General features: G+C 36.4%; 1 protein-coding gene across 1 annotated transcript in view; it reads right to left on the minus strand.

Moving 5' to 3' along the window:
* LOC135217036 (uncharacterized) overlaps nt 1–25,183 on the minus strand; it is a 383,250-nt gene that overhangs the window by 165,949 nt on the left and 192,118 nt on the right. Inside the window, exon 3 of the mRNA XM_064252632.1 lies at nt 2,864–3,066. Within this exon, the coding sequence (XP_064108702.1) occupies nt 2,864–3,066 (203 nt within the window). The remainder of the gene's footprint in view (nt 1–2,863; nt 3,067–25,183) is intronic.

Below are 25,183 nucleotides of genomic sequence, written 5' to 3' on the forward strand. Positions count from 1 at the left end.
CGAAGGAAAAAATGAAAAAGCGAGATAGCCGAGTACTTTCGGTCCTGTTCGGACCCTTTACTGATGGGTCCGAACAGGATCAAAAGTACTTGGCTATCTCGCTTTTTCATTTTTTCCTTTGTGGCAAAAAACCTTTATATATATATATATATATATATATATATATATATATATATATATATCTATATCCATCATTTCTGGGGAATAATTGATCAACAGTTGATGACTAAGATAACAACAATAATGTGATATTTATCCACCTAATAACAATGAACAATAGCTCGCATCATTTTTTATACGAAAAGAAAGAAATCTATCAATCAGCTATCATGACGGAGTTAGGTTGATATCGATTCCAAGTACAAAAACCTGACTACAGGCATATATTCAACTAATTCGGCTCTTGACGGCTCATTGGTCAAAGGGCACTGTGCGTCGTTGTTAGCTAAACCAGGAGGCAGTTAGAATCCCTCTGGTGACTTAGCACCTCTCAAATATTATTCTCGTTGGGCGTAAGTTATTCACGAGATATAGTGAGTGGGATATTAAGTGACATCTGCTGATTAATAAACCAGACTTTAAAAATATGTCACGGCGTATGTGACCAAAAATTCACATAGACATACAATTATATTCGCACACACATATAAACGCATATATGTGTATGTATATCCATATGTGTGTGTGCATGATTTTTCCAGAAAGCCATAAAAACACAAGGGACTAACAAACCCCCCGTTGTAAAATGAACTCTGGTGCGTCAACAAACAAATTCCAATGACGAAGAACGAGCTCCTGCGAAAGGCCTCCCACTTATCCACGACGTTCAAAACATTGTGTTTCCAACAATATGTCTGCGGCATATGCCACGTCTGCGTTGTTAGGAGAAATACACTTTAGAAAGCCAGGGAGACTAATAGAAAGGTCAGGGAAACAGGAGAAAGTGGCCTCCGGCCCTGATGAATTGGTCGATTGGTCTCATGCCACGACCAGGGAGAGAGAGAGAGAGAGAGAGAGAGAGAGAGAGAGAGAGGAGAAGTCTGTTCGGTTACAGGCATCAGGAGAAGTTAATTTTGAGTTCATATAAGGAGGCGAAGGTCATATACTTACGTGAAAAGAAAGGATTAAAAACTACCGGTAACATTCTTAGACTCATATTACTCCACTTCCAAATAGGCTTGTATATGTATTTATTCAGCTACGTGTGCATGTCTGTTTACAAATCTAAAAGCACAGTGTTGCACACTCGTGTTAATATATACAAATGTAAGCACTGATACCTCGCACAGACATTTACAAACCCTCACAGTAACGCACATGCAAAGACACATACATGTGTGTGTGTGGTTGTGTAAGTACATTGTTTATAATAGGTTCGTACCGGATCTACGGAATGAAATGATTCATTTTAGATAAACCTGGCTGCAAGAGCTTATCCTCTTGGGACCAGTAATACCGAACAAAATGACCTCACTGGTGTTATGGCTATTGATCTAAACATTTTGGCTGTGGATTAGTTTAGGAAGAAGTCTTCTTTCCCCAAATGGCGCTAAGCTTACCCACGCTTTGCCCCGCCCACCGGTTATGAAACGCTTATTGAAGTGAGCCTCTTCAAAGGGCAACCTACTGAGAAGTGCCGCCCAATAAGAGATTAGCACTTTGGTATGAACTTAATCACGGAACCTCTCTGTAGAGATGTTGAATGGAACCACCAAAGCCATGCAATCCGAATAAGTACACTGAACGCAGCCAGCTGAAGATCATCGTAGTGAACGAAGCCACCCACCTCAGGGGTGACGTATCAGAAGCCGAAATGTCTCAATATAGCATTAATGTGCAGGAATTGTTATTAGGAAAGTTTAGGGAAGGCGTTCTTTCTGAAGGCGGATGAAAAGGCGAAATGCTGAATGACGGTAGGGGACACTGACCACAGTAATAAATAAATGATTAAGGTAGTTAAGGAGGAATGAGAAAAACGCATTAGCGAAGGGGAGCATGAGAGATTAAGAGAATTGAAGAGAATATTCTCGAACATTAAGAGAGAGAGAGAGAGAGAGAGAGAGAGAGAGAGAGAGAGAGAGAGAGTAATGCTCTTAAAACATGTAATTTATTCAAGAGGAATTTAAACCCAGGCATCGCAACAATTTTGTTTTTTACGTTGTTCCTATATATAAACCTAAATGATAATTTTTCCAGCTTGTACATATTATTCATGTTTAATACTTCGATCATTTTTATTTTAGATATCTTTCTTAAGGAAGGTGAATGAACTACATTAAATATCTCATATAACTGAGCTCCTTCCGTCTGGTTTTTGCACTGAATTTCTTCCTAAGACCCGAGCTAGAAAATGGCCTTGAATAAACTATTCCTTTTTACGAAGCGCTGGAGTGATGGAACGTCGGAAATAATGAGAATAAATCGTATTAGAACTGAAAATACGAATATTTTGGATACCCCGAATTCAACGAGATTCCCATCTTTAAAAACAACTCATCATTTTCTGACCAATCAGTTTATATACACTAGGCTTTGCAACAGATTATGAGTCAGATAAATATGTTCTACTTCTTAAAAGAAACTCACACATGTCTTGTATAGTATATATATCTTACTATTTGAGGTACAATTTACTATTTAAACGTCTAAGACACTTTTTGAATCTAAGTCCGTGCATGACATCAATTTGCATTCAAACGTTAATCTAGAAGCAAAACACACATGCATACATATATATGTATCTGTCTATCTATCTATCTACCTATATATATATATAATTATATATATATATATATATATATATATATATATATATATATATATATATATATATATATATATATTATTATATCATCGTGCTTACCTCAACAGTGACGCCAGGCCTATGGAATATGTTCATGGGAGGGTTCGACGCAGGCATGTAACGATAGAATTCCTCGTCGTCTTTGTACCACTTGACGGAATACAAGGGCTCCCCTTCCAGGTCATAATCGCAGTTCAGCTGGGCGTCCTCGCCCCTGATCTTATAAAAGGGAATCACTGTCTTGAGGATGCTCAGGGCCACACCTGCGTGAGAAAGGGAAATAACCTTCGGTTAGATCGCGGTAATCAAACTCGGAGTAAAGCCGGATGGAGCGGCGATGATGGCTGAGTAATAAAAAACAGAAGGCGGAGAAGAGAATCTATGGTAGGCCTACATGGGCAATTCGTTATAGTGGAACTTGGAATGTGGTGATTTTAGCGTTGAATCTCGACCAACAGGACGAGAAATAAGAACTTGAAAAGTAAGAGAATCATAGCTAAAAGAAAGAAAATTTCTCATGTTGGTATATATTGATACTGTAATTGTAATATCTAGAGATTGATACATTTTTTCACAGAGAAAGAATATTGCAATAATTAATGATTATAAAAGTATTAACTACCCAGGTCTTTCTTACGTACTTTATCTTATAGCTGCAGTGGACCATTTTGTCATGCTTCAATGATTCTGAAAACACTGAAATTCTAGTTTTTCCTACATCTTTTGAAGCGTTTCTTCTTGGGTACAAACAAGCTTTAGAGAGAGATATTAGGCAAATTATTTTGATGAACCGATTTTGAAAATTCTGGAAAATAAGTCTATATTTAGAAAAATGATCTCAGAATATACATCGCGCTCTATAAGAAACCAAATGCTGTATATCGGGATGTTCCCATTTGATGAGGAGCATTTGAGATTCAAATACATAAAGATAAAAGGTATAGAATAACATTGTGGTGCCTTCAGCAGTGGAGGTACAGAAACGATTAATAGACAATAGCTTTCCATCACATGCACCTATTTGTTTGCTTTTTAATATTTCATGGTCTTTATATTCAACACCTAAACCTATACTTGTTTCTGTGACTATGCATGTATGTAACTTTTTTTTTTTTTAAATGTATCAATTTTGGATTGGATTTCTTTTTCATTCACTAAACAGTCCAGTTTCTAAACACTTATCTGTAAATATTGATATATCATGTAATTTTATTTATTTATTTAGTTATTTATCCGCTAGGTTATTTTCTTTGTTTGATGCATTAATGCAATTATCCACAAGTGTTTCAGTGGTCTTATTTGAGGCCGGTTATAAAAACAGGACACTATAGTCGTCGTAACTGGGGTGGGCTTTAGAAGTCTCATCAGTAGACTGATGAATTTCACGACGAGGAACAACCAAAGACAATTTCTAAATCTACATCTTAACTTTTCGGTACTACTCTGGTACCATCTAAAAAATCTGCTGAAATGAGTAAAAGACATACTAGATAATATGGTAAAGGTATACAATCTTAAAATTTCACAAATACAACCAAAGAATAAAAAAACTTAAATTAAAAAGTATGAATACCATGATATAAAGAAATATTTATATTATATACAAAGAAAATGAACTGCCTTCAAATTTTAATTCTGGCTTATTTAGACTAATCCGTATAGATTCCAAAATCTTGAGTTATTCTTCATTCCTGGACTTTGTCAATATTCTGAAATCCTCTCGGTTTATGGTCACGTTACATAAATTTTAGCAGTAATCTCTTATTGCTGACTGCAGAGGTCTATTATCCCGAATTTGACTCTATTCTTTAGGCCTTAAATAAGGCAGCATTAATATCACAAACACACATACATACATACTATACGATGTATGTCTCTGTGTATAATTATGTATGTTTGTATGTGCTTAACCTACATGTGTGAGCATTTACTTTGAGAATGCTGCGCTTCGGGTCATCTTTTCATGGGAATTTCAAAATAACTTCAGGGAAAAGAAAACATCTCTATGACCCTCCTTCGGAAATAAATTCAGTTACCAACTTTTAAACCAATCGCTGTATGAAAAAAAGGAAGAAAGGGAAGCATAAAACACGGCGGGAAAATATTTAAAGAAAAGGAACAGCGCCAGTGTTCTCTCTCCACCTAGGATGTCGTTGCTACTGCTTCGTTGGTACACCACAACAAATACAATTATTGGAAACTCCTTTCCAAGGAAGATCTGTTAGGTTCACTACCTCCCCCCCTCCCTCTTTCTTACACCGTCCTCCCCACTCCTTGCTCTCTCTCTCTCTCTCTCTCTCTCTCTCTCTCATTTTTTCTCTTTACCTCATAGCCTTCCTACTTCTTCACCCCTTCCTTACTTTCTCTCATCTATTCTTTCTTACCCTCATGTTATTTTTGTTCGCTTCCTCTTCACGAAAATTTCGTAAAGTTTTTAGGTCGTTGCATTTAATTAATAAATATTTATTACATGTTGTGTCTGAGAAACAACATTAGTAAGTAACTGTGATCAATTTCACGAACATGCAATTAATGATATATTATGTGCTCACATACATGTACGTATTTAGTTCTAGCTTACACACATTTCTTAGAGAAATAATAAACTTACTTTCCTAAAATGTAGGTTATTTGTAGCCCTAAGAAATTTGTTTCAGGAGCATTTTCGTCGTAGAGACTCTCAGGCGACCGGTCATTCATGTAATGTGAAATAGAGTATGTGAAGTTTGGTATTCATGCAAAGACACCACATCACATTTGAAAATGGGAAATAATTAAACAGGAATAGTTTAATTGGAACGAAGAGATCGGTTAGGACGATAAAAATAACAGAAGAAACTACTTTTAGAATTTAGATACATGGGGAGTACATGCAGATGGGAAATTTGGTGAGGAACAGCCGGCAAAGCAATTAACGTTGATCGAAACAATTGAGCGCCTAATTAAATAGAAGAAATTATTTAGACACATCTGTCAGTGTGTGACCACTGCATTATACCGTTTATAAGAAGTAAAAAAAATTAACAAAGCTAGGTCACGATATGTGCCAAAAAATAATCTGAAAGTGTTGTCATGGATATAAGTTCATTCTGGATTTACACTACATAGTGTATGTTTCTCATAGCAAAGAGAGAAACGGTTCTTCTTCACCTCAGTATTTACTGGGTCGCAGATTGCTGGTGTTGATGTTTTTTTCTTTCTTTTTCAATAGTCGAAATTTTAATTGCCTGGTACCAATGAAGGAGGTTAGTCCACTAAAGTTTAACCTTTGTAAGTCCTCGTTTTGCGAGATATTCAGTCTAGAAACAATTTAAAGGAGTGTTTAATAATGTAAACTTGACTACTATGAGATTCAGGGTCTCTGTAACACGGTTTTTTGGACTTTGCTCCTTGTCAAAGCATCGGATGTAGCTGAAAGTTGACATATGTATATTTTACAACCACACACAAATTTTGTCAGCATTATCAATAACCTAAACCCGATGGTTTTGATTTTTATAGAGTAAAAATGAACTAGCCGACGCCACGGCCAATGATTACGAGCCAAGAGTCGAAAAACATTCATTACGTAAGCAAGGTAAACAAACACCTCTTGACTAAATGTTGCCCCGCCCATCCACCAGACAGAAATGCCATCGGCTCTGAAACCCAAAGACTTTATGAATGGCGGAACGATACATAGATGTGGATGGGGTATCAGTGCTAGCGTAGTAATACTACTGTAGCAGTAGTGCCGCAACAGTATAGCAGTAATATACATGAATTAAACGTTTAGACCAACTGCTGGGATCCTTGAGGATCATTTAGCACTTCTTACAACTACTCGAGAAATTAGTTTTTATAGCCAGAAGTTAAATTTTCTAATCCAACAATGCCCATGGCAGCCTTCAGTGTTATCCTGAATTATAACGAGGCGAAAGTGGGTGGAGCCTCATGAAGTCACCATTCTGACGATAATTATTGGTGAAGGTTTACAGCCATACGGTACCGGCTATTTTTTTTCAGTAAATAGGTAGATAGCCAATAAATAAAATTGCTTGACATAGGATATAACAGTTATCAAATCAAGCTTATCTACTATGTTTTTGGTAATTACCAACTATTCCCTACATCTTGTCAATCTGATTGTGACCTATAAAGTAGACTGTAATTTATTTGGAAACTTATACTGGGAGTAAGACTAATAATCGAAGTGTTTTTGTATTTATTAACATATTTTGTTGGTTTGTTCATTATGACAATTATCAGTGGGGAGGTTCCAGAGTTCATAAAGGTGTACTGCTTTGCTTGTATTTAAATTTGTATGTCATTGTTGCCAGAGGTTTAGCCTTCGTTACGTATAGCCAATCATCCATCGAGAAACAGGGAAGAAATGATGTCATAAGTTACGTAACGAGTGCGTTCGAAACCTTTTCTCTGAGTAAGTTGGCCCGTCTTCAAAAAAGGTCACTTTTACATTATAAGTACCAAATTTATTCAACCTACGTAGTGCAGAATACACTCAAAATTTATGTGTTGATATAATATGTATTCTGAATAAGCGTTATATTTATGAAATGCATAGATAAAAAGTTATTGCGAAAAAACCGTGTTACAGAGGCCCTGAATCTCATAGTAATTCTGATTTTGTGTTTTCCTTACTTTTAAGATGATGTGTAGATAATTAAGTTTTATTTTATCCGTGCTCCCTCAATGCACTAACCTGTGCAAATGACTCATAAGCATGTACGTTCATCTTTCATTTTTATCCTGCTGGACTTCCTTTTTGACAGTTATTCCTAATCTCCATAGCACTAAAGGGCATTTGTATTCTTTTCGTTTTATCTAATGATGTGTTTTCCTTGAATAAAATTCGTAGCCCATCTACTTACTATTTCATTTCCTTAGGACCAGTTTTTTCTTACTCCCAATATCTTAACTTAATAATTCACTGGTTTACAAAGAAATTTAGGCAAGCACAAAAATACCCGTTTTTACCTAATTTGGGGGTGCTGAATTGAAATTTGAAATCCGTTTTTACTCATCACCTCTTGTTATCTATCCTGTTTTATCTGTTATAATCTGCTGCAACTCTTGAAATGTGCACATATATTCTCTGTTTATACTAAAATGAGACTATTTAAAAGCCAGAAAACTAGAGGTGATAGAGCAAAACTATTTATAAATTTGAATTCAGCACACCCAAATTAGCAAAAAACACCTATCCCATTCTTGCCTCAGACCCAATTTTTTTTTTTTTTTTTGTAAACCAGTGAATTTAGTGTTTGACTTATTCAAGCAACGTGGCTATATCTGTTCTTCCTCTGAAGGTTTACAATCTTTTTAAATATTTGCTGACAATGTGCCCCATATCATGAATTAATTACCAATCTCTGCAGTCACTCATCATTCACCATTCAGCATCTCCATTTATTGAAGACCGTTGCAATTGTTCCCTCTTTTATTTGAAGATCTTGCATATAGTTGTTCTTCCAACTATTCTTATTCTGCAGTAGAACTTACATTAAATACTAATCAGCTCGCAACCCCCTACCACAGTTCCTTATTTTTTGTGTTGGGCATTATGTTACCCCTTTAAGGGGAAAAAGGCCCCCAAAGATGTTTTCATCCATTTACTGCTTTCTCGTAATTTCACCCCTGTCTTATTCTTTCCATCTGATTCGTTAAATGTGCTTTTCTCAGAGTTTAGAAACTACCCTATTCAATGTAATCTGTAGATGTGCTGTCTACATCTATACAATTAGTATCACCAGACTGTACTGAAAACAGTTTTCAGTCTCTCTCTCTCTCTCTCTCTCTCTCTCGTAATATATGTTAAAAAGAACATCACTGGTGAAGTGGCAGTTTTGAAATGAAGTAACGCCATAACCTGGTAACCACTGACTTCAGATTAGTTTCTCCTCTAGTGCTATTGATCAGATATAAAACACATTTTGTTTTCAGATATGATCAAGTCGTTTAGAATGCACAAAACGCTCTCTATATGGCTGTATACCAGTTTCTTTTCTTCATCTCTTAACGTATTCATGAAGATACTATCTTTAGTATATTCATGGTAGACAAGACATTTGATAAGAAATTATTTTATCACCAATTAATCCTTTTCTGATACAGAACATGCAGAAGCGTCTTTGTGGTATAATTTGAGTTTGAAAAAGCATGCCTCCAGTTCTTTGTCCTTTGCTAATAATCTTGTACCCACTCCTTGCTAATGATCAGTTGAAGCTTTGGACTTGGTGAATGATCCCTCTTGTTCTGTGGCAGCCCTCTTGTAAGGTATTCCGTGTTGGTTAATATCGACTGTTTCTTGAAAATCTCGTTTCCCATGAAAGTGCACTTCATGTTTAATACTCTTAGCTTTTGTGTAACGTATTTGATTAAAGATCGCTCACATTAGCAGATATTTCTGAGAGGATGCATGCGTATTCTCTATCTTATTCTTTTGCCACAGAGCTTTTATCCTCTTTGATCTGTAGGCCATATTCCCCTGAAGTTCTGCCTGAGCCGAAAATGGTACAAGGAAGCAGACCGACCAAGGCAACGACAGTCACCTGGGCAAGGTCCAGAGCAAAGGCGTGGCAGCAGTAAGCAGTACAAACCAGAGATCAGCCACATTCGTAGCTGCAACAGCAGCGGGAGCAGCAGCCAGTGAAGTCAATGGGAAAGGAAAGGAGTTCAAGATCAATGTCCACTTAGCGGGCTCCTGTCATGGATTAACTCGCTATTCAGTGCCATAATGACCTTCATCCTGAGAGAAACCTTATTCTACATCGCTGGTACCTTCCCCCTTCGTCCCCGCCCCTCACACCCCCTTTCAAGCTGCCTCTCTCCCTCTCCCTCTCCGAATCCCTCTCTTTAATACCTAACGTCCCCTCCTTTAACCCCCCCCTCCCTTTACTCCCCATTTTCCCTCTGATCGTCATCCTACCGGTCGCTTCGTTCTTTTTTTCCGACTCACTTTTCCTGGTGTTGACACCTGTTTCAGGTGTACTTTCTTCGCGTTTTATTCTATTCTGTCACATAGACCGATCTGTGCTTGTCTCACGGGCTCCTTTTGTGGTTAACATTCTCTCTCTTTGCAGACGCAGGTATTCGACTCCCAAGTAATATTTCAACCATGATTTTTATATGACAATACCTTTCCCTAACAGTAATATGAGTCTCTCTTAATCATAAATATATATACATGTGTGTATGTGTGGCTTATTAATTTGATTATATATATGTATATATATATGTGCGTGTGTGTGTGTATAATGTATACTCTCTCTCTCTCTCTCTCTCTCTCTCGCTGAACTATAAAGCCATGTCAAATACCTTCCAAATTTCTAGCACCCCCTATAAACCCACCATTACCTTCCTCCCTTTCTTGGAAATGCACTTTCTCCCTTATTCTATCCGTCCCTAAAGGCCTATTAATTTGATCCCTCACCTGGTTCTCTCTCTCTCTCTCTCTCTCTCTCTCTCTCTCTCTCTCTCTCTCTCTCTCTCTCTCTCTCTCTCTCCGTTGAGCTCTTTATTATATATATATGTGTGTGTGTAACTGATATGATTATATAATGTATATATACGTGCATATGATATATATATATATATAATATATATATATATATATATATTATATATATAATATATTGTGTGTGTGTGTGTGTGTGTGTGTGTGTGTGTGTGTGTTGTGTGTGTGTGTAAGTATGAACAGATAGATAAGCAGACATATGTATGAATCCAAATCTAGATATTCATGTTATTTTTAGGCTTCATTCATATCAATGATATTTGCTATTCAACATTCTTTGTGTGTGTGTGTGTGTGTGTTTATGTGTTTGTGTGTGAAAATACATCTATATTGTGAATATATATTATAGGTTTCCGTTCACAAAACTTATTCATATGTCACCCCTCAGAGATATATTGTTGATAAAAGAAATTTAAATCAGCTAGTAGGGATGGGTGTCTAATGAAGATTGGACCATAACACTCACAAATATTATTATGAAGGATGAAGCTGCAGGCGCTACGCTCCCGTACCCTCTCTGTGAATGGGCATATATGTATAACATTTTTTCACCGAATGTATACATATATGCATACATATGTGAATGGGCATATATGTATACATTTTTCACCGAAGGTGAAAAATGCAAGTCTGACGCTTTACTGTGAGAGAGAGAGAGAGAGAGAGAGAGAGATGGAATGTCACCGAAAGATCTCTTTCACTAAATAATAAAAAGCACGGCTGGCGCGTGTTATTTTGTATAAAGTTTCTCTCTCACGCTCTCTCTCTCTCTCTCTGTGATCCTCGGAGCTATCTGTCACTCACGAGGTGCGAATACTTTCTGGAGTTTCTTCCATAAAACCGCATGTGCCACATCGCATTTCATAAATTCCTTTTCAGTTTTGATTTCCTAAATCATTCGCCCATATTTCCTATCGGAAACTTTCCCTTTTGCTCTGAAAAATTTTCTAATGTCGTGTCAAACTACCACTTGGTACCTCTCGAAACTATTCAGTATATATTAAACAAAGAAAATTAGCACCATATCAACGAGAGAACTGAATAGGCGACATTAAGTGTTATGTCGCTTATTCAATTCTTCTCTCTCTCTCTCTCTCTCTCTCCACAATGCCCCAGACAATCTTGCGTAAGTCAGCTTCTAAAGACCACCCGTGTGTAATGAGTTAACCTGCATAAATAGTAAACAATGTGAATATATAAACAAACGTCTCTCGGCTGAACCTTCACCTCAACACTTCAAACGAAATCGTTCTGAGAATGTTGATAAATGTCGCTATCATAATCATATATTCACATATGAATGTATTCAGGTTCTTGCAATTTAATCCCACCGGCTTACGGCTGTGGGCTATACTTGCTACATGTGGTGATTTTGTTCTCTGAAACCGAATCACCTTTATATGCTTTGTTACCAGTTTACATGCTGGGCGATCAACAAAGAGAGAGAGAGAGAGAGAGAGAGAGAGAGAGAGAGAGAGAGAGAGAGTAGAAAGGGTTAACAATTATTGGATGGTTGAATAATTAACAAGTACAGATAGATTGATAGATAGGCAGGTAAAGAGAGAGAGACAGAGTATAAGGGCTAACAATAACTGGATAATTGAATAATGAAGAGAGAGAGAGAGAGAGAGAGAGAGAGAGAGAGAGAGAGAGAGAGAATTACAGTTAGTAGGTGGTTATGAAATGAAGATGGCACAACGCAGACAGACATATGGTGAACGATAAAGACGTAAAGATGGATGGAGAAAAAACAGAAAAAACGTGCGCGCATGCCACAGAGAGAGAGAGAGAGAGAGAGAGAGAGAGAGAGAGAGAAACGAAACTATGATGAAAATTTCACAGGTTCGCACATTGCTGTTAACGATTACGGCCATAATTGAGGGGAGGGGACAGAGATAGCGATCGATAATAATTAAAAACCGATGACGAACTGGGAAAGGGTAGGAAGAGAAGGTAATAGGGAAGTGGGAGGGGGAGATGGTTGGTGGGGATGAAGGGGATGGGGAGAGGGAAGGGCTACGGCGGTTGGTGGTACGGAACAGACGCTAAAGAATGATGTATGCTTTTCTCAACCTACGATATTTGAGCATCGCCAAATTTGTTCTTTTGCTTTTCATACTTTACAATAAATGTTTTATGAATTAGTTTTAAATCAAATACTTCGCTGGGTGCGTGGAAAAATATAGGATGCTGAGAATCATTCGTGAAAAAATATAGGATGTTGAGAACCATTCGTGAAAAAATATAGGATGTTGAGAATCATTCGTGAAAACATATAGGATGTTGAGAATCATTCGTGAAAAAATATAGGATGTTGAGAATCATTCGTGGAAAAATATAGGATGTTGAGAATCATTCGTGGAAAAATATAGGATATTGAGAATCATTCGTGAAAAAATATAGGATGTTGAGAATTATTCGTGAAAAAATATAGGATGTTGAGAATCATTCGTGAAAACATATAGGATGTTGAGAATCATTCTAAAACAAATAAAATCTTACTATTACCCAGTTTTCTCATCTTAATTTAATTTGTTTTAAAGTAAAGTAAAAATCAACTGAATGAAACAGTAAATGATGATAAGTGACGAATGCATAAAAAAAAAAATTCACAAACAGAAATTTTGCCAAGACTCAAAGAATTTCTGTTTTAGTTTCAGAAACTGTGTTCAGGATGTAGGTTCCTCGTATCTTGATCAGGGAAATCACCTACGGTGTTGGGCTTAGCCTAAATGACTGGTGACAGCAATTTTATTCCATTTTGTGTCTTTATCCTATGCAAGAAGAAATTTTCTGCGATGGCGATGAAAATGTTGAATACTAATCAAAACTACTTTTGTTACTGCAGACCGGAATTGCCAAGTCATTTAAGGATTAAATTCATTTGGTGCTTTGAAATGGAGGCTCACTCGGGTGATATTTCCACGTCTGACGGCGGTCGATCGTCATTTGTCACTGACCCAAAGTCTGGAGGCATTGTTCGATAACATCTTCATTTCATTCTGCGTAATAGGTTTTGCGGGTTTAGAATGAGTGAGGTTTTATTGCTTAATATATAGGACATTAAAAAGATATCTGATGGGAATGACACTCGTCACAGAGATTTTTCTGTCTTACTAAACTAGCCTCAATGTGGTTTTTCAGCTCAGCATGCAGCTTTGAAAGAAGATCCTAATATGACGATAGACTTCACAGGTATTCGTCTGTGATACCTTTGGTGATATCTCCACAAATAATAACCATAATTTTTCGTGTTACTGCACAGGCATTGCGGTACTCTAAGTATCTTCGTTACTTTATTGCGGTAACAAGGAATTTATGAATTTCCAACTGAACTGAAGAAAAACTCCTTTAGTTTCTTCTTAATCAACTTATTGGTTAAAACGCAGTTTATTCGCAATATTTTCAGTAATCCGCCGAAGTTCAGATAGCTGAACCTTGGGACTTGCAAGTTATGAACATAACTAAAAATCTATAATTCTAGCGATATCGCTTTTTGCAAAATGTTGAAATGTTATTAGTGTAACAATTTCATTTAAATTCTGTGGAGGAGAGAGTGAGTGACTTTAGTAGCTCACATATCACATCACATAAATATTCATAATCAGAATATACCTAAATAAGGAAACGACGGTTTTATGCATATGTAACCAGTACACTGCAGCTGATGATTAGTGTTTGGAAATATCTCCCCCAATTTTACACCTGTACCACTGCACGACTGACTTCGAAAAGCGTGGCTTTTGAAAGATAGCCGAAAGGATTGTATTCTCAATCCGAGGAAGTTAAGATATTTTAATGGGCACCATTATATAGACGTTACGGCAGCCAGTAAAACTACGGTTACGTGTTCACCATCAGATATTATGCAAAAGCATTATGGAGAAAGAATATCGTACAGCCACATGCTGCGCAATGCGAGTGGGGGAATTCTTCCCCCATGATTTTATCTTTATTGCAAAAACCCGGGAAAAATTACCTTAGTCTTTATAGCCTGAATTTGACTTTTAAGTGGGATGCAACAGCGCTAGTCGTAGCCATGGCTGGAATACGAAAAGAAAGCGATAACAGAAACATAAGCAATAGGAAATCAAAGAACAGGGCAGACACATAAGCAATTCCTTATCACCCCGAAGACTTATTTTTCAAATTCTCATTGTTATCTCTATTCATACGTGGGCATCATCGATTTCATACATCAGAGGCTCTGAAAACTTGAGACGAAACAAAGAAGTGATCTTGGAAAACTGTTACTGGGCCTACTATCTCAGAAGAGTCAGGAAAGTAAGAAACATAAAAAGAAGTACTGTTGCTATAAATGCATAAAAACTGAGTGGCGTGTATAAGGCGGAATTGATTCAAATTGTGTCAGGTCATATTTTCTAACCATCTTGGTAGACTATGGATTTTTAGCTAATCGACATTTCTATCAGTGACAAATAATCGTTCACAAGCGAAAATCTCAACTATTTTGTTTTATCCAAAAACAAGAGGCAACTTTCTTCAATACCCGTCTTCCATAAAGTTCAGCACTATCACCCATCCACTGGGAATATCAGCGCAATCTTCTTACTCTTGTATCTCTGACAATGATCTCGAAGCGTCCCTAGAGAAAGCCTCATCACTTGCAGCTGACGAGTCGACGTGCAAAAGCAACATACCTTCAAACATATCCGATCGAAGCGGCACCTTGGTACGGCCAAGTCAGGCCGCAATGGGCTTTAATGGCTTTTGTCCAGGCATGGCATAATCACCTTTACATAATAACGCCGTAAGAGCACACCTCCCTCGCGTCATCGCCTAGGGCTTTGGCGCCATTGACACCCGTTGCTAAAATATACCTTCGGTTGAAACGGAACAGCGAAGTCTGCTGAAAGATTGATGGCAAAAGCGTCGAAGCAATTGAATGCAATGATGAGTCCGTTGTTGGAGGTCGCTTAGCAAGGGAGGACGTCGTAATCATGATCGTTTATTCATAAAGAAAGGATAATTAGTGAAACTTTTAGATTGCATAAGGTGTAGTACAACGCAATCGTTGCCATATGCATTTCGTTCCCATTCACATGTCTATTCACCACTTTTCTTGTATACACACACAATATATAATATATATATACTATAATATTATATATAATATATAATATAATTATATATATATATATAGTATACATATATATGTATGTATGTTATATATATATATATAATATATATATATAATATATATATTATATGATATATATATTTCTAAAAATTATATTATAATATATCTATATAATATTTGTATATATATTTGTGCGTGTGAGATAATGGTTACTAGTGTTTATTGTCGCCGCCCCACCTATAAGTCTTGAGTTTATCTTAAGCGGGATTAAAATTCATTGGCCTTTGTTCCTGAAAAATCCTTCGTATCTTTGTTGACGTCTTCAGTGAATTAAGTACTTGGTAATTAGTCGATTGTGGATAACCATAGCCTAGTATGCTAACAACCTCATCCGCAACTTATTTGTGGAAAGCTGGAAAGTTCATTATACTGAAGCCACTGTCGTCAAGGTCAAGGGAAAAAGGCTGTGACTAGTACACCACCCACCTCATATAAGTTGTAATCATCTGAACTGGGCACTGTGGCCGACTAATGCAGCCCTTGGCTCACCTTATTTAGGCAGGGATTCACATCTGGCCAACTGTTCGGTAGTTCACCCGGCTACAAATGAGTGCCAGCATCTCAGGGTTTCAAGAAAATGAATACTGTTCTGTTCCTGGTGCTGCCCTCTCCAAAGGGAAAACAGGTCTAGGGTGGAAACTTGTAAAAATAGTGCATTACATATTTATATAAATTCGAACCGAACGCTTGCGTCCTTTAATGAGACGTTATATATCATTTAGTATCTATGCATATATATATATGTACGTATATATATATATATATATATATATATATATATATTATATATATACGATACATATATGATATATATATATATATATATATATATATATATATATATATACATTATGCCAACATTTAGTACATATACACGTATATATATATATATATATATATATATATATATATATTATATATATATATATATATATATATTATATGTATGTATGTATGTATATATGTATAACTGAATCACGAAAGTTAGGAACGTGATAAATCCATAAATAAAGTTTATGCCACGAAGGGAAAATAAACAACGGAGTATCCGCGAGATCTTTCGACGTTCAAACGTCCTTTACTTAGCAGAGTTCATCTGCTAAGTAAAGGACGTTTGAACGTCGAAAGATCTCGCGGATACTCCGTTGTTTATTTTCCCTTCGTGGCATATAACTTTATATATATATATATATATATATATATATATATATATATATGGTGTGTGTGTATATATATAACTGTATAAATTTATTCTATATATATACCTGTAATATGTATGTGTGTAGTATAATATATATATATATATATACATACCATCTATATATATATATATATTATATCTATATATATATATATCGTTTATATATATATATATGTATATGCTGAGTAATTGTCAAGAAGTAAAAGGACGCAGAGAAACATAAATAACAAAATGAAGACATTTGACACAAATCTGCTCAGGGAAGCTGTCATAAAAATTCCCTCCGATTGAAACTGACACACTCCGAACTTGGCAAAACAAACGCAGTACACAAAAGAAACGTAAAAAGTAAAAAAAATTCTCAATGGTACACTGCGAAAATAAGATAAAAATGAAGAAAAAGTCGTCAATCAGCTGCTGAAAACGACAGTAATCAAGACAGACTTCGAAATATCACAAAAATAGAGGAAGTATAAAATGTGTTATTTAGAGAGGCGTGCATACCGACCGTAGGTCGGAGAGGCGTATTTGAACAGAAGAAATGAACTTGCAATGAAACAGTTATATACACTGAAAGAATGGAGGATAATTACATAAGATTAAAAATACGATGTCGTATGAAAGGAGAAGGAATCAATCGAAAAAGACATAGTAACAGAGGAATAGAATAAAACATCAGACAGAAATGCAAATGCATGACAAAATATTATCATTATGCGAATAAAACAAATACCAATTTTAAAGCAAATTTCGAATACATTAATTGACGGGCAGACACGGGAATCTTAAAGACAGACAACAAATGGAAAACAGCCAAACGGAGAGAAAACCAGACAGGAAAATTCCAAACAGACAGACAGTCAGGCATAAAACAATACCTCTTCGAGTTTAGGCGCTGCCGCGAGCATTCACGTCGGACGAAGCTACTTTGAATTGGGTCATATTTTAGGATTTGTGTAATTATGCTCTCATTGTGAAAAATATTCGCAAATTTCTTTTGGTTAAATGCGTGGACTGAAACATTAGTTGTCATTTATTATGATTTTGTCATTCATTATGATCTGGTCATTCATTATAACGACTTTACTATTCGTTATAACTGGAATCATTGGCAACGACACAATTTTCCTTTTCGTTTATTGCTTTTATGCCGAAGATTTTTTCCTCTCTCTCGTTTCTTTCTATATTCTTTTTCTGAACATTATTTTACATTGCTCATTTATACATTACATCGGATAATACGTTATTATTTTCTAATTGTCATGACAGCTTTTCTATCATCAAATCCTCAGAAATATATAAAGGAGACTTCTAGACATTAAACATTTTCTTTAACAAGCGACTACTGTTTCATGTCAACATCTCCATATTGTAACGCTAAACGAATAATGTCATGAATTTTAGAGTAATGAAGTTTTTTTTTTTTTTTAGGAAAAAGGGTGTTAATAACACCACATGTTTTTCTTGATAATGAATTTTCGTTGATTATAAGTCCCTTCAATTATTTACTCTTTAACAACGCAACCAATTTTTCATTCCTGAAAAACAAACGAAGGAACCTTGGGTCTCTCATTTCCTAGTTATCATCATCACCGAAAGTTCCTGTTGACTACGTAACTAATTCCTGTAGACCAAATAACTGCCAATATGTAATAAAGTCTTGTTCAAATGAAGTTTAACTACATAAATTTCTCTGCTGCTTCATCTGTACACTGTTCATCAATCGACCTCATTCATGTTTGGAAGCAAATATCAGCTATTCATACAATTCATAAATATCTCTGGTGGTCTTAATATCAGTTGTGCCAACAAATCAAAATACGACTATTCTTAAACTGAATGCGAAAAAGTGATGGCATCACAGATTAATAAAGGTATGGGAGGTAAAAGAACCAAAAATAAGCGCCATAGGAGAGAGAGAGAGAGAGAGAGAGAGAGAGAGAGAGAGAGAGAGAGAGAGAAAAGAGAGAAGAGAGAGTAAGAGAGAGAGAGAGAGAGAGAGAGAGAGAGAGAGAGAGAGAGAGAGAGAGAGTTATATTTCACTTACAAATCATCCTCAATCACGTACTGTTGTTCTTCCTGAGCCAACAAAACCTAAGGCGCGTTGGGAGAGAGACAACTAGAAAGTCCGCCGTCCTGTAATCACGTGAATGGAATTAGGTGACGTCATCGGTAAGGTGACAGCGGGAATTACAATCACAATCAAATGCACGCGCCGAAGGGAGGCGGGGATCCTCGTCCGTAAAGCGCTCATTCGTAGGTTAGTGAGGATGGGGCCCTAGGGCGCATATAGCTGGATTTACATCGTGTCGTTGGATATTGTGAAGGCTTTACGTTATATTCCATCATTTGAAATTGCTGGTACTTTGAATGCATGGATTGCTATTTGCAGACTTTTGTGTACTTTTTATAAATTTTCATTGTTGTATTAATGTACATCTTTAATGATTACAGTTCAGTTTGCACATTGTTTGTGAACACGATTGATGTAGTAATGGTAATGTCGTAAGATAAAATCAGTTTAGAAGCGTAAATAACGTAGAATTCTTCTGCAAGTAATATAGAGAAGATCTTAACTTAGCTTCGGCAGCATTATCAGGAAGAGATCATCTTCATTTTGGAGTTTCCTGAATGAAAGGATCCCTTCTTTTTTTGAAAAGCCGAATTCGCACTCTGGCCCAGCAGTTCAAAACTTCCCTCTGAATCTTGTTTCTTAAATTTGCTAATCGCCATAACTAGAACATCTGAATCTTTGTCTTCCGCTCAACCACAGTTTCATATCATTTCAGTCTCGAAATTGATGCCTTCTCTGTTCAAAATTTACTGCGCCACGCATTCTCATCGAATTTTCTTTATTAGCGCTATAATATTATTCACCTTTCACTTGCTTCAGTAATTACAGTGTAATTCCCACTTTGGCATAAGCAAAGCAAAGCTTCTTTTGTCCCATACCCTTGCAAATGTGCAACTTGACTTTTGCACAACACTGTCAAATGTATACTCTAAGAAAACTAGTAAGAGTTAATTATTATATCTGCCATACTTCATTTGCAATAGCATATGCTTTCATTTTTAAATTTCTTTTATATATATATATGTATATATATATATATATATATATATATATATATATATATATATATATCCTCATCTTTTACCTTTTATAGCCGCTTTCCATCCCTGCAATCATTAATAAGTATTTCTATCATTCTCCACAACAGCATGCTTTTTCCTTATACAGTTTCCAATAAAATATCTTAACCTCATATCCTATTATAAGCGATTTTCTTCCTGACAAACAATTTCCAGTCTTCACCAATGCATACAACTTTTCCTTAATTCCGCTGATCATCTACCCGCAAAGTTCTACACTTCGAGCGCGTGATCTTATTTTACCTAAAAACAGTCAATCAGAAAAATTGTAGCTAGCCAGAGGAGCCGACGCATTTGAAATTAACAGTGACTTAGCTACAACAACCGGAAATGGATTTTCTACTCGGCAATGGATGTTTCAGAAGCAGACTGAATGAAACAATATGCCCCAACAGTGAGGATAGAAACGAAAAGGGGGCAATATTCATGGACTTCACTAACAATGAGAGAAACAAGGTATGTAATTCAAAAGATGAACACGCAGGAATAAACTCATTTCCGTTATAAGAATGATGATTCAGTAATTGGTAACTACAACAACAATAACTGCATCTAACAAAGGACGCAGCCTCAGTCCTCAACGGCAGAGTCTTTACGAAATCATTCCCTTGACAGAAAAGACAATCACCAAACTTGCTGATCAGGTAGAAAGACAGGACCGACCTTTTCATTAAATTTAGATAACCCGCCAAACTGTGGACTGCAAGCAGAAAATGATGCAACTGCCGATTACGTTGGAAATCATTGAAACCAGTTACATAATATTTGGGAATTAATTAATTTAGGGTAAAATGGAATGAAAGTCTTTGATGTCCTCTAACTTCTAATTAATGTTATGGTGGATGAACTCGGGTCTCAAAAAGGGAATAGACAAGAAGACTAGTTGGTTCGATGATGAACTTAATAAATAAATAAGTTATCAAATAGGAACTGTTAATAGTGATAGTAAAACCGTAAAGGACGTTACCGAAAATGATATTCTATTTACACTTGCATTTTCGTTACAAATATTTGTTTGCTAATTGTGAGGTTTTATTGGCAGAACCAAACAGGAAAGTAAATAGTCAGATAGTTATAGTTTGGATAATTATTATTTTGATAATAAGCTTTCATTGCTGATAACAGGAATGTCTATATTTGCGTCTTCTTTTAGAATAGCTACAAAAACAGTAAAAATTTCCACATATTCTTCTAAATAAATTTCTTAGCCTAGATGACTATGTCAATGATTAAAACCATAACATTTCGTCTTCGTTTTCTCAACAGGTACTAATTATTATTGTTGCTGTTGTTTTTATTATTATAATTTTATTATCATTCTATTAATACAAACTCAGCTGCTCCGGCCAAAATGTCATTTGGAAATCTTTTGAGCATCAGATGTAGCAGCTAATCAGTACTACCATTAATTACACGAATCTCAAATGGCACATCAAAGGTGAGCTGACCTTTTGCAGTCCCTGTTGTCATATCGAAACTACAATGGCTGGTGCGCATTCTGTTTGACGAAAACATGTAATAATACCACCCTTTTTCGTTTTAGGTTCCATCCGTTTTAAAATACAGGCCACAAGCAAAGAATATGAATTGGGATAAAGTGAAAGAAACATTCCGTGGACACTAAGTCAATGGCCTACCTCCACCCGCTTATTATAGTCTCTCTCTCTCTCTCTCTCTCTCTCTCTCTCTCTCTCTCTCTCTCTCTCTCTCTCTTATTCCGAAATTTTGGAATTGCATTGAAATGAATATAGAATTTAGGCCAAAGGGACTGGGACCTATGAGGTCATTCAGCGCTGAAACGAAATTGACAGTAAAAGGTTTGAAAGGTGTAACAGGGAGGAAAACCTTTTAGTTGCGCTATGAATCACTTGTTATGAGAGGCTGGAAAGTAAGATGGAAGAAAGAGAATACGAAAGGAGGTACAGTAATAGGAACGAAAGGGTTTGGAACTAGGGACAGAAGGCATACCGCAAAGAATCTTAAATAATGCCTATAGTGCATCGCATGTGGCGTACTGAGGGTGTACTACATCCCCTATGGGGGTAGAGCGTTTTCGAACAGGCTTTACCAGACGGTGTGGCAACTATTATTAGCTATAATAGCCCAATAACACATAATAACATGTTAGCTTCATGACGTGCTTCTAATTATTCCAGTTAGTTCATCCATATACTTCCTGATGGTCATGATATCCGTAATACACACCGCTGCTAAGCACAGCTTTCTCAGCGATTACTTCAAGACACTGGTATGGATGATAAACGTGTTCCTAGCATTGTAAGTCCTATTGTTACGAATGCTAATGTTAGCCGGACGGGATAACACTGCTTACCAATTACTTATAGATTCTCAAACACGTACTGTAAATAGTCACACAGTCATTATTGTCAGTCATAAAACATGTTAGTATTATGTTAGTACTAATCACACGAATAATATGACTATTTTTTTCTAAGCTGATAACATCGAGGTAACTACAATCACATTTTACATATCTCTTTTATAATGATAACTCGAATAATTTTCCAACTATAGAGAAAATAAAACCAACGGTTGCGCAGTCTATGAATAAAAAAGAAAAGAAAAAGTCAGCAAATCTGGGCTCACTCATATTTCAGTCTATCTAAACTCTGCAAAATGTCAGTGACCTCTGAGGGAGTTGGTGTTCGTTTCCCTGGATCATAATGCAATAATTTTTTTAAACTACTTAAAATCTCACGATTCAAGCAGATATTTAGTACAATCATTTATAGTTTCACATTTGAACATAGAATGTGGAATGCCAGAATAAATATGAAAATCAATGTCCTTACCTCGGTACCAACTTACTTTCGGACAAGTCTCTTAGAGGATCACTTCGTAACAGTTAGCTTGTGATTGTGAAACGTTCAGTTGTTGAGTGGACTTTGCTTAGTGATGGTTAAATGACTGATTTGTCACGTGGTGATCTTGGATTTTCTCGGTAAGTGGCATTTGAATTTCTGCGATCCAACAATAATACATTATTCATTACATGTATTGAATACCAAGAGTATGCTTATTTACTGGGCCGACAGTTCTGCATGCGCAGTTTCTTGACATAGGTCTACTGTAGGTTGGCCCACCGGGAGCGCAATCCGATGACTCTTCCTACAGAGCTTGCGACCTCTTTACCTCGGCCTGCCATATTGAAAGGCCTCGGTCCAGCTCATAGTACTGCACCCTATCCATATGAGCAATTACTGTCTTTCACCCTCTAAATAAGAGGATGGTTACGATCATGAAACTATATTGAAAAACAGCACTGTTGGTTTTTGCTTGGGGATGCCTAGCCAATTGTACTAGATTATAGGCCTACGGCATATAACCGGTGTCAGATGGAAATACTGTAATACAATTTCAGCGGGTACAGTTTGCAGTAAATAATTATGTCTTGTATATTTTCAAAAGACGAGAACGAAAATGAATTAAGAACTGTAGGCAGTAACGCCATGCACATCGGGACTTTCTGCTATTCAGTATTATGATACTAACCACCGACTCCTCAATCGGGACAGGGCCTGTATTGCCAGGCGGAGACAGATGCAGCATGAGCTTTTGCCAGCCACGATTAGCTTCCAAGATATCACCTGTGGATATTGACCGCTTTATTAGAGAGAGAGAGAGAGAGAGAGAGAGAGAGAGAGAGTCGATAGACGGTTAGACTAACTCTATTGTGAACCATATTTTATAATGATACGAGACTGGAAGATGGAAAGGCCTACTGTAGAGAAGCATTTGCCAACTGCTTTATTCTCTGTACGAATGTGACTTTTAATACCCAGCCGGAATGAAAAGCATGAAAAGTTTTGTTAGCTGTTAGGCACGCAATACTTAAAGGCATAATAGGAGACATTATGTTTGTAAACAAATCAAACATATCTGGCGCATGCGCAGTACACTGGTGGGCAAAAGCGAACAATGGCAGACGATGCTCTCACCTAATTTAACTTTGTCAATTGTTTTGTGCACACTGTACATGAATGGCAGGGTAAGGTATCTTTCTTGCTTATTAGATTGTATATGTATTTTTGCATAGTGTATTAATTTATCAAAATGTGAAAAAATATTCTCAAAGTTGCTTATGTTTTAAGTTTTTCAGTGTTAAAGGGGGAAAGGGGGTGATATAAAGATGACTGAAAATGACAAATATTAGTGTCTAATCCATAGTTTTTGAGGCCGCTGAGATGAATAGTGATGCTTCAGATTTCCTTTAATTCCTTGTTCAATCCCAATAGGAAGGGGGGCTGGGTGAGAAGGGGTATGAAGGGTGACAAGTAAAAACTAAAAATTACAGATATTAGTGTCTAATCCATATTTGTTGAGGTTGCTGAGATGAATAGTGACACTTCCAGTGCGCCTTTAGTCCAAGCTTAGCCTTGATAGCAAGGGGGTCACATAAAAATAACAGAAAATGACAGATATTAGTGTCTAATCCATAGTTTTTGAGGTTACTAAGATGAATAGTGGCACTCCCAAGGGCCTTCAAGTCTAATTTCAGCCCCAATAGGAAAGGGGAGTGGGGGTGAGAATGGGTGGGAAGGGGATGACATGTAAAAATAGTCAAAAATGACAAACGTTAATGTCTAATATATAGTTTTCAAGGTCGTTGAGATGAATAGTGACACTTCCAGTGCCCTTTAAGGGTATTGGCCAGGAGGCTGGAGGGGTGATTTTCGACCAAATTGGCAAAGTTGTGTTTTTCACAGTATCTCAAAGTTAATGGTGTACTGCATGATCAGACATAAGATGATGCCGACCTGAAACATTCGACTAGGTAAAAAATGTAATTTTGGAAGTGCAGGTGGATACTGAAAATTCTGTAGCTCAAGAACTTAGCTTCTGCTTTCGCCTTTATTTCTCAATTTTTTTTTTTTTAATATCATTTATTCCTTCTAGTACACAATACATTACGTACGATATGTCTTCCCTTATAAAGACTAGCTGGTTCTGAACTTATGTCAACAACAACAAACACGACTTAGTTACACTCTAGCTTTTGTAGGGAGAGTGTTATTATCTCATTATTTTTTGTTTATCACCTTTACCAATGATTTTTTGGGTGATTTTCTTGGCTTGCAATTGTTATCTTATTATAATTATGCCTTGTAAGAAGTTTGGTCGTCGACGGGAAGCAAGTTCCTGTAATATTAGCAAATATAATGAAAGCCAAGAAAAGCACCCAAAAAATCACAGAGAGAATTGATAAACACAAAAAGATGCGATGATAAAACTCTCCCTACAAAAGCTAATGTAACCATCTTGTGTTTGTAGTTGTTGACAAAAGTTCAGAACCAGCTAGTCTTTATTTTATATTAGAGGCAATAGTAT

Source organism: Macrobrachium nipponense, chromosome 7 (assembly GCF_015104395.2).
Source record: "Macrobrachium nipponense isolate FS-2020 chromosome 7, ASM1510439v2, whole genome shotgun sequence".
NCBI lineage: Eukaryota > Metazoa > Arthropoda > Malacostraca > Decapoda > Palaemonidae > Macrobrachium > Macrobrachium nipponense.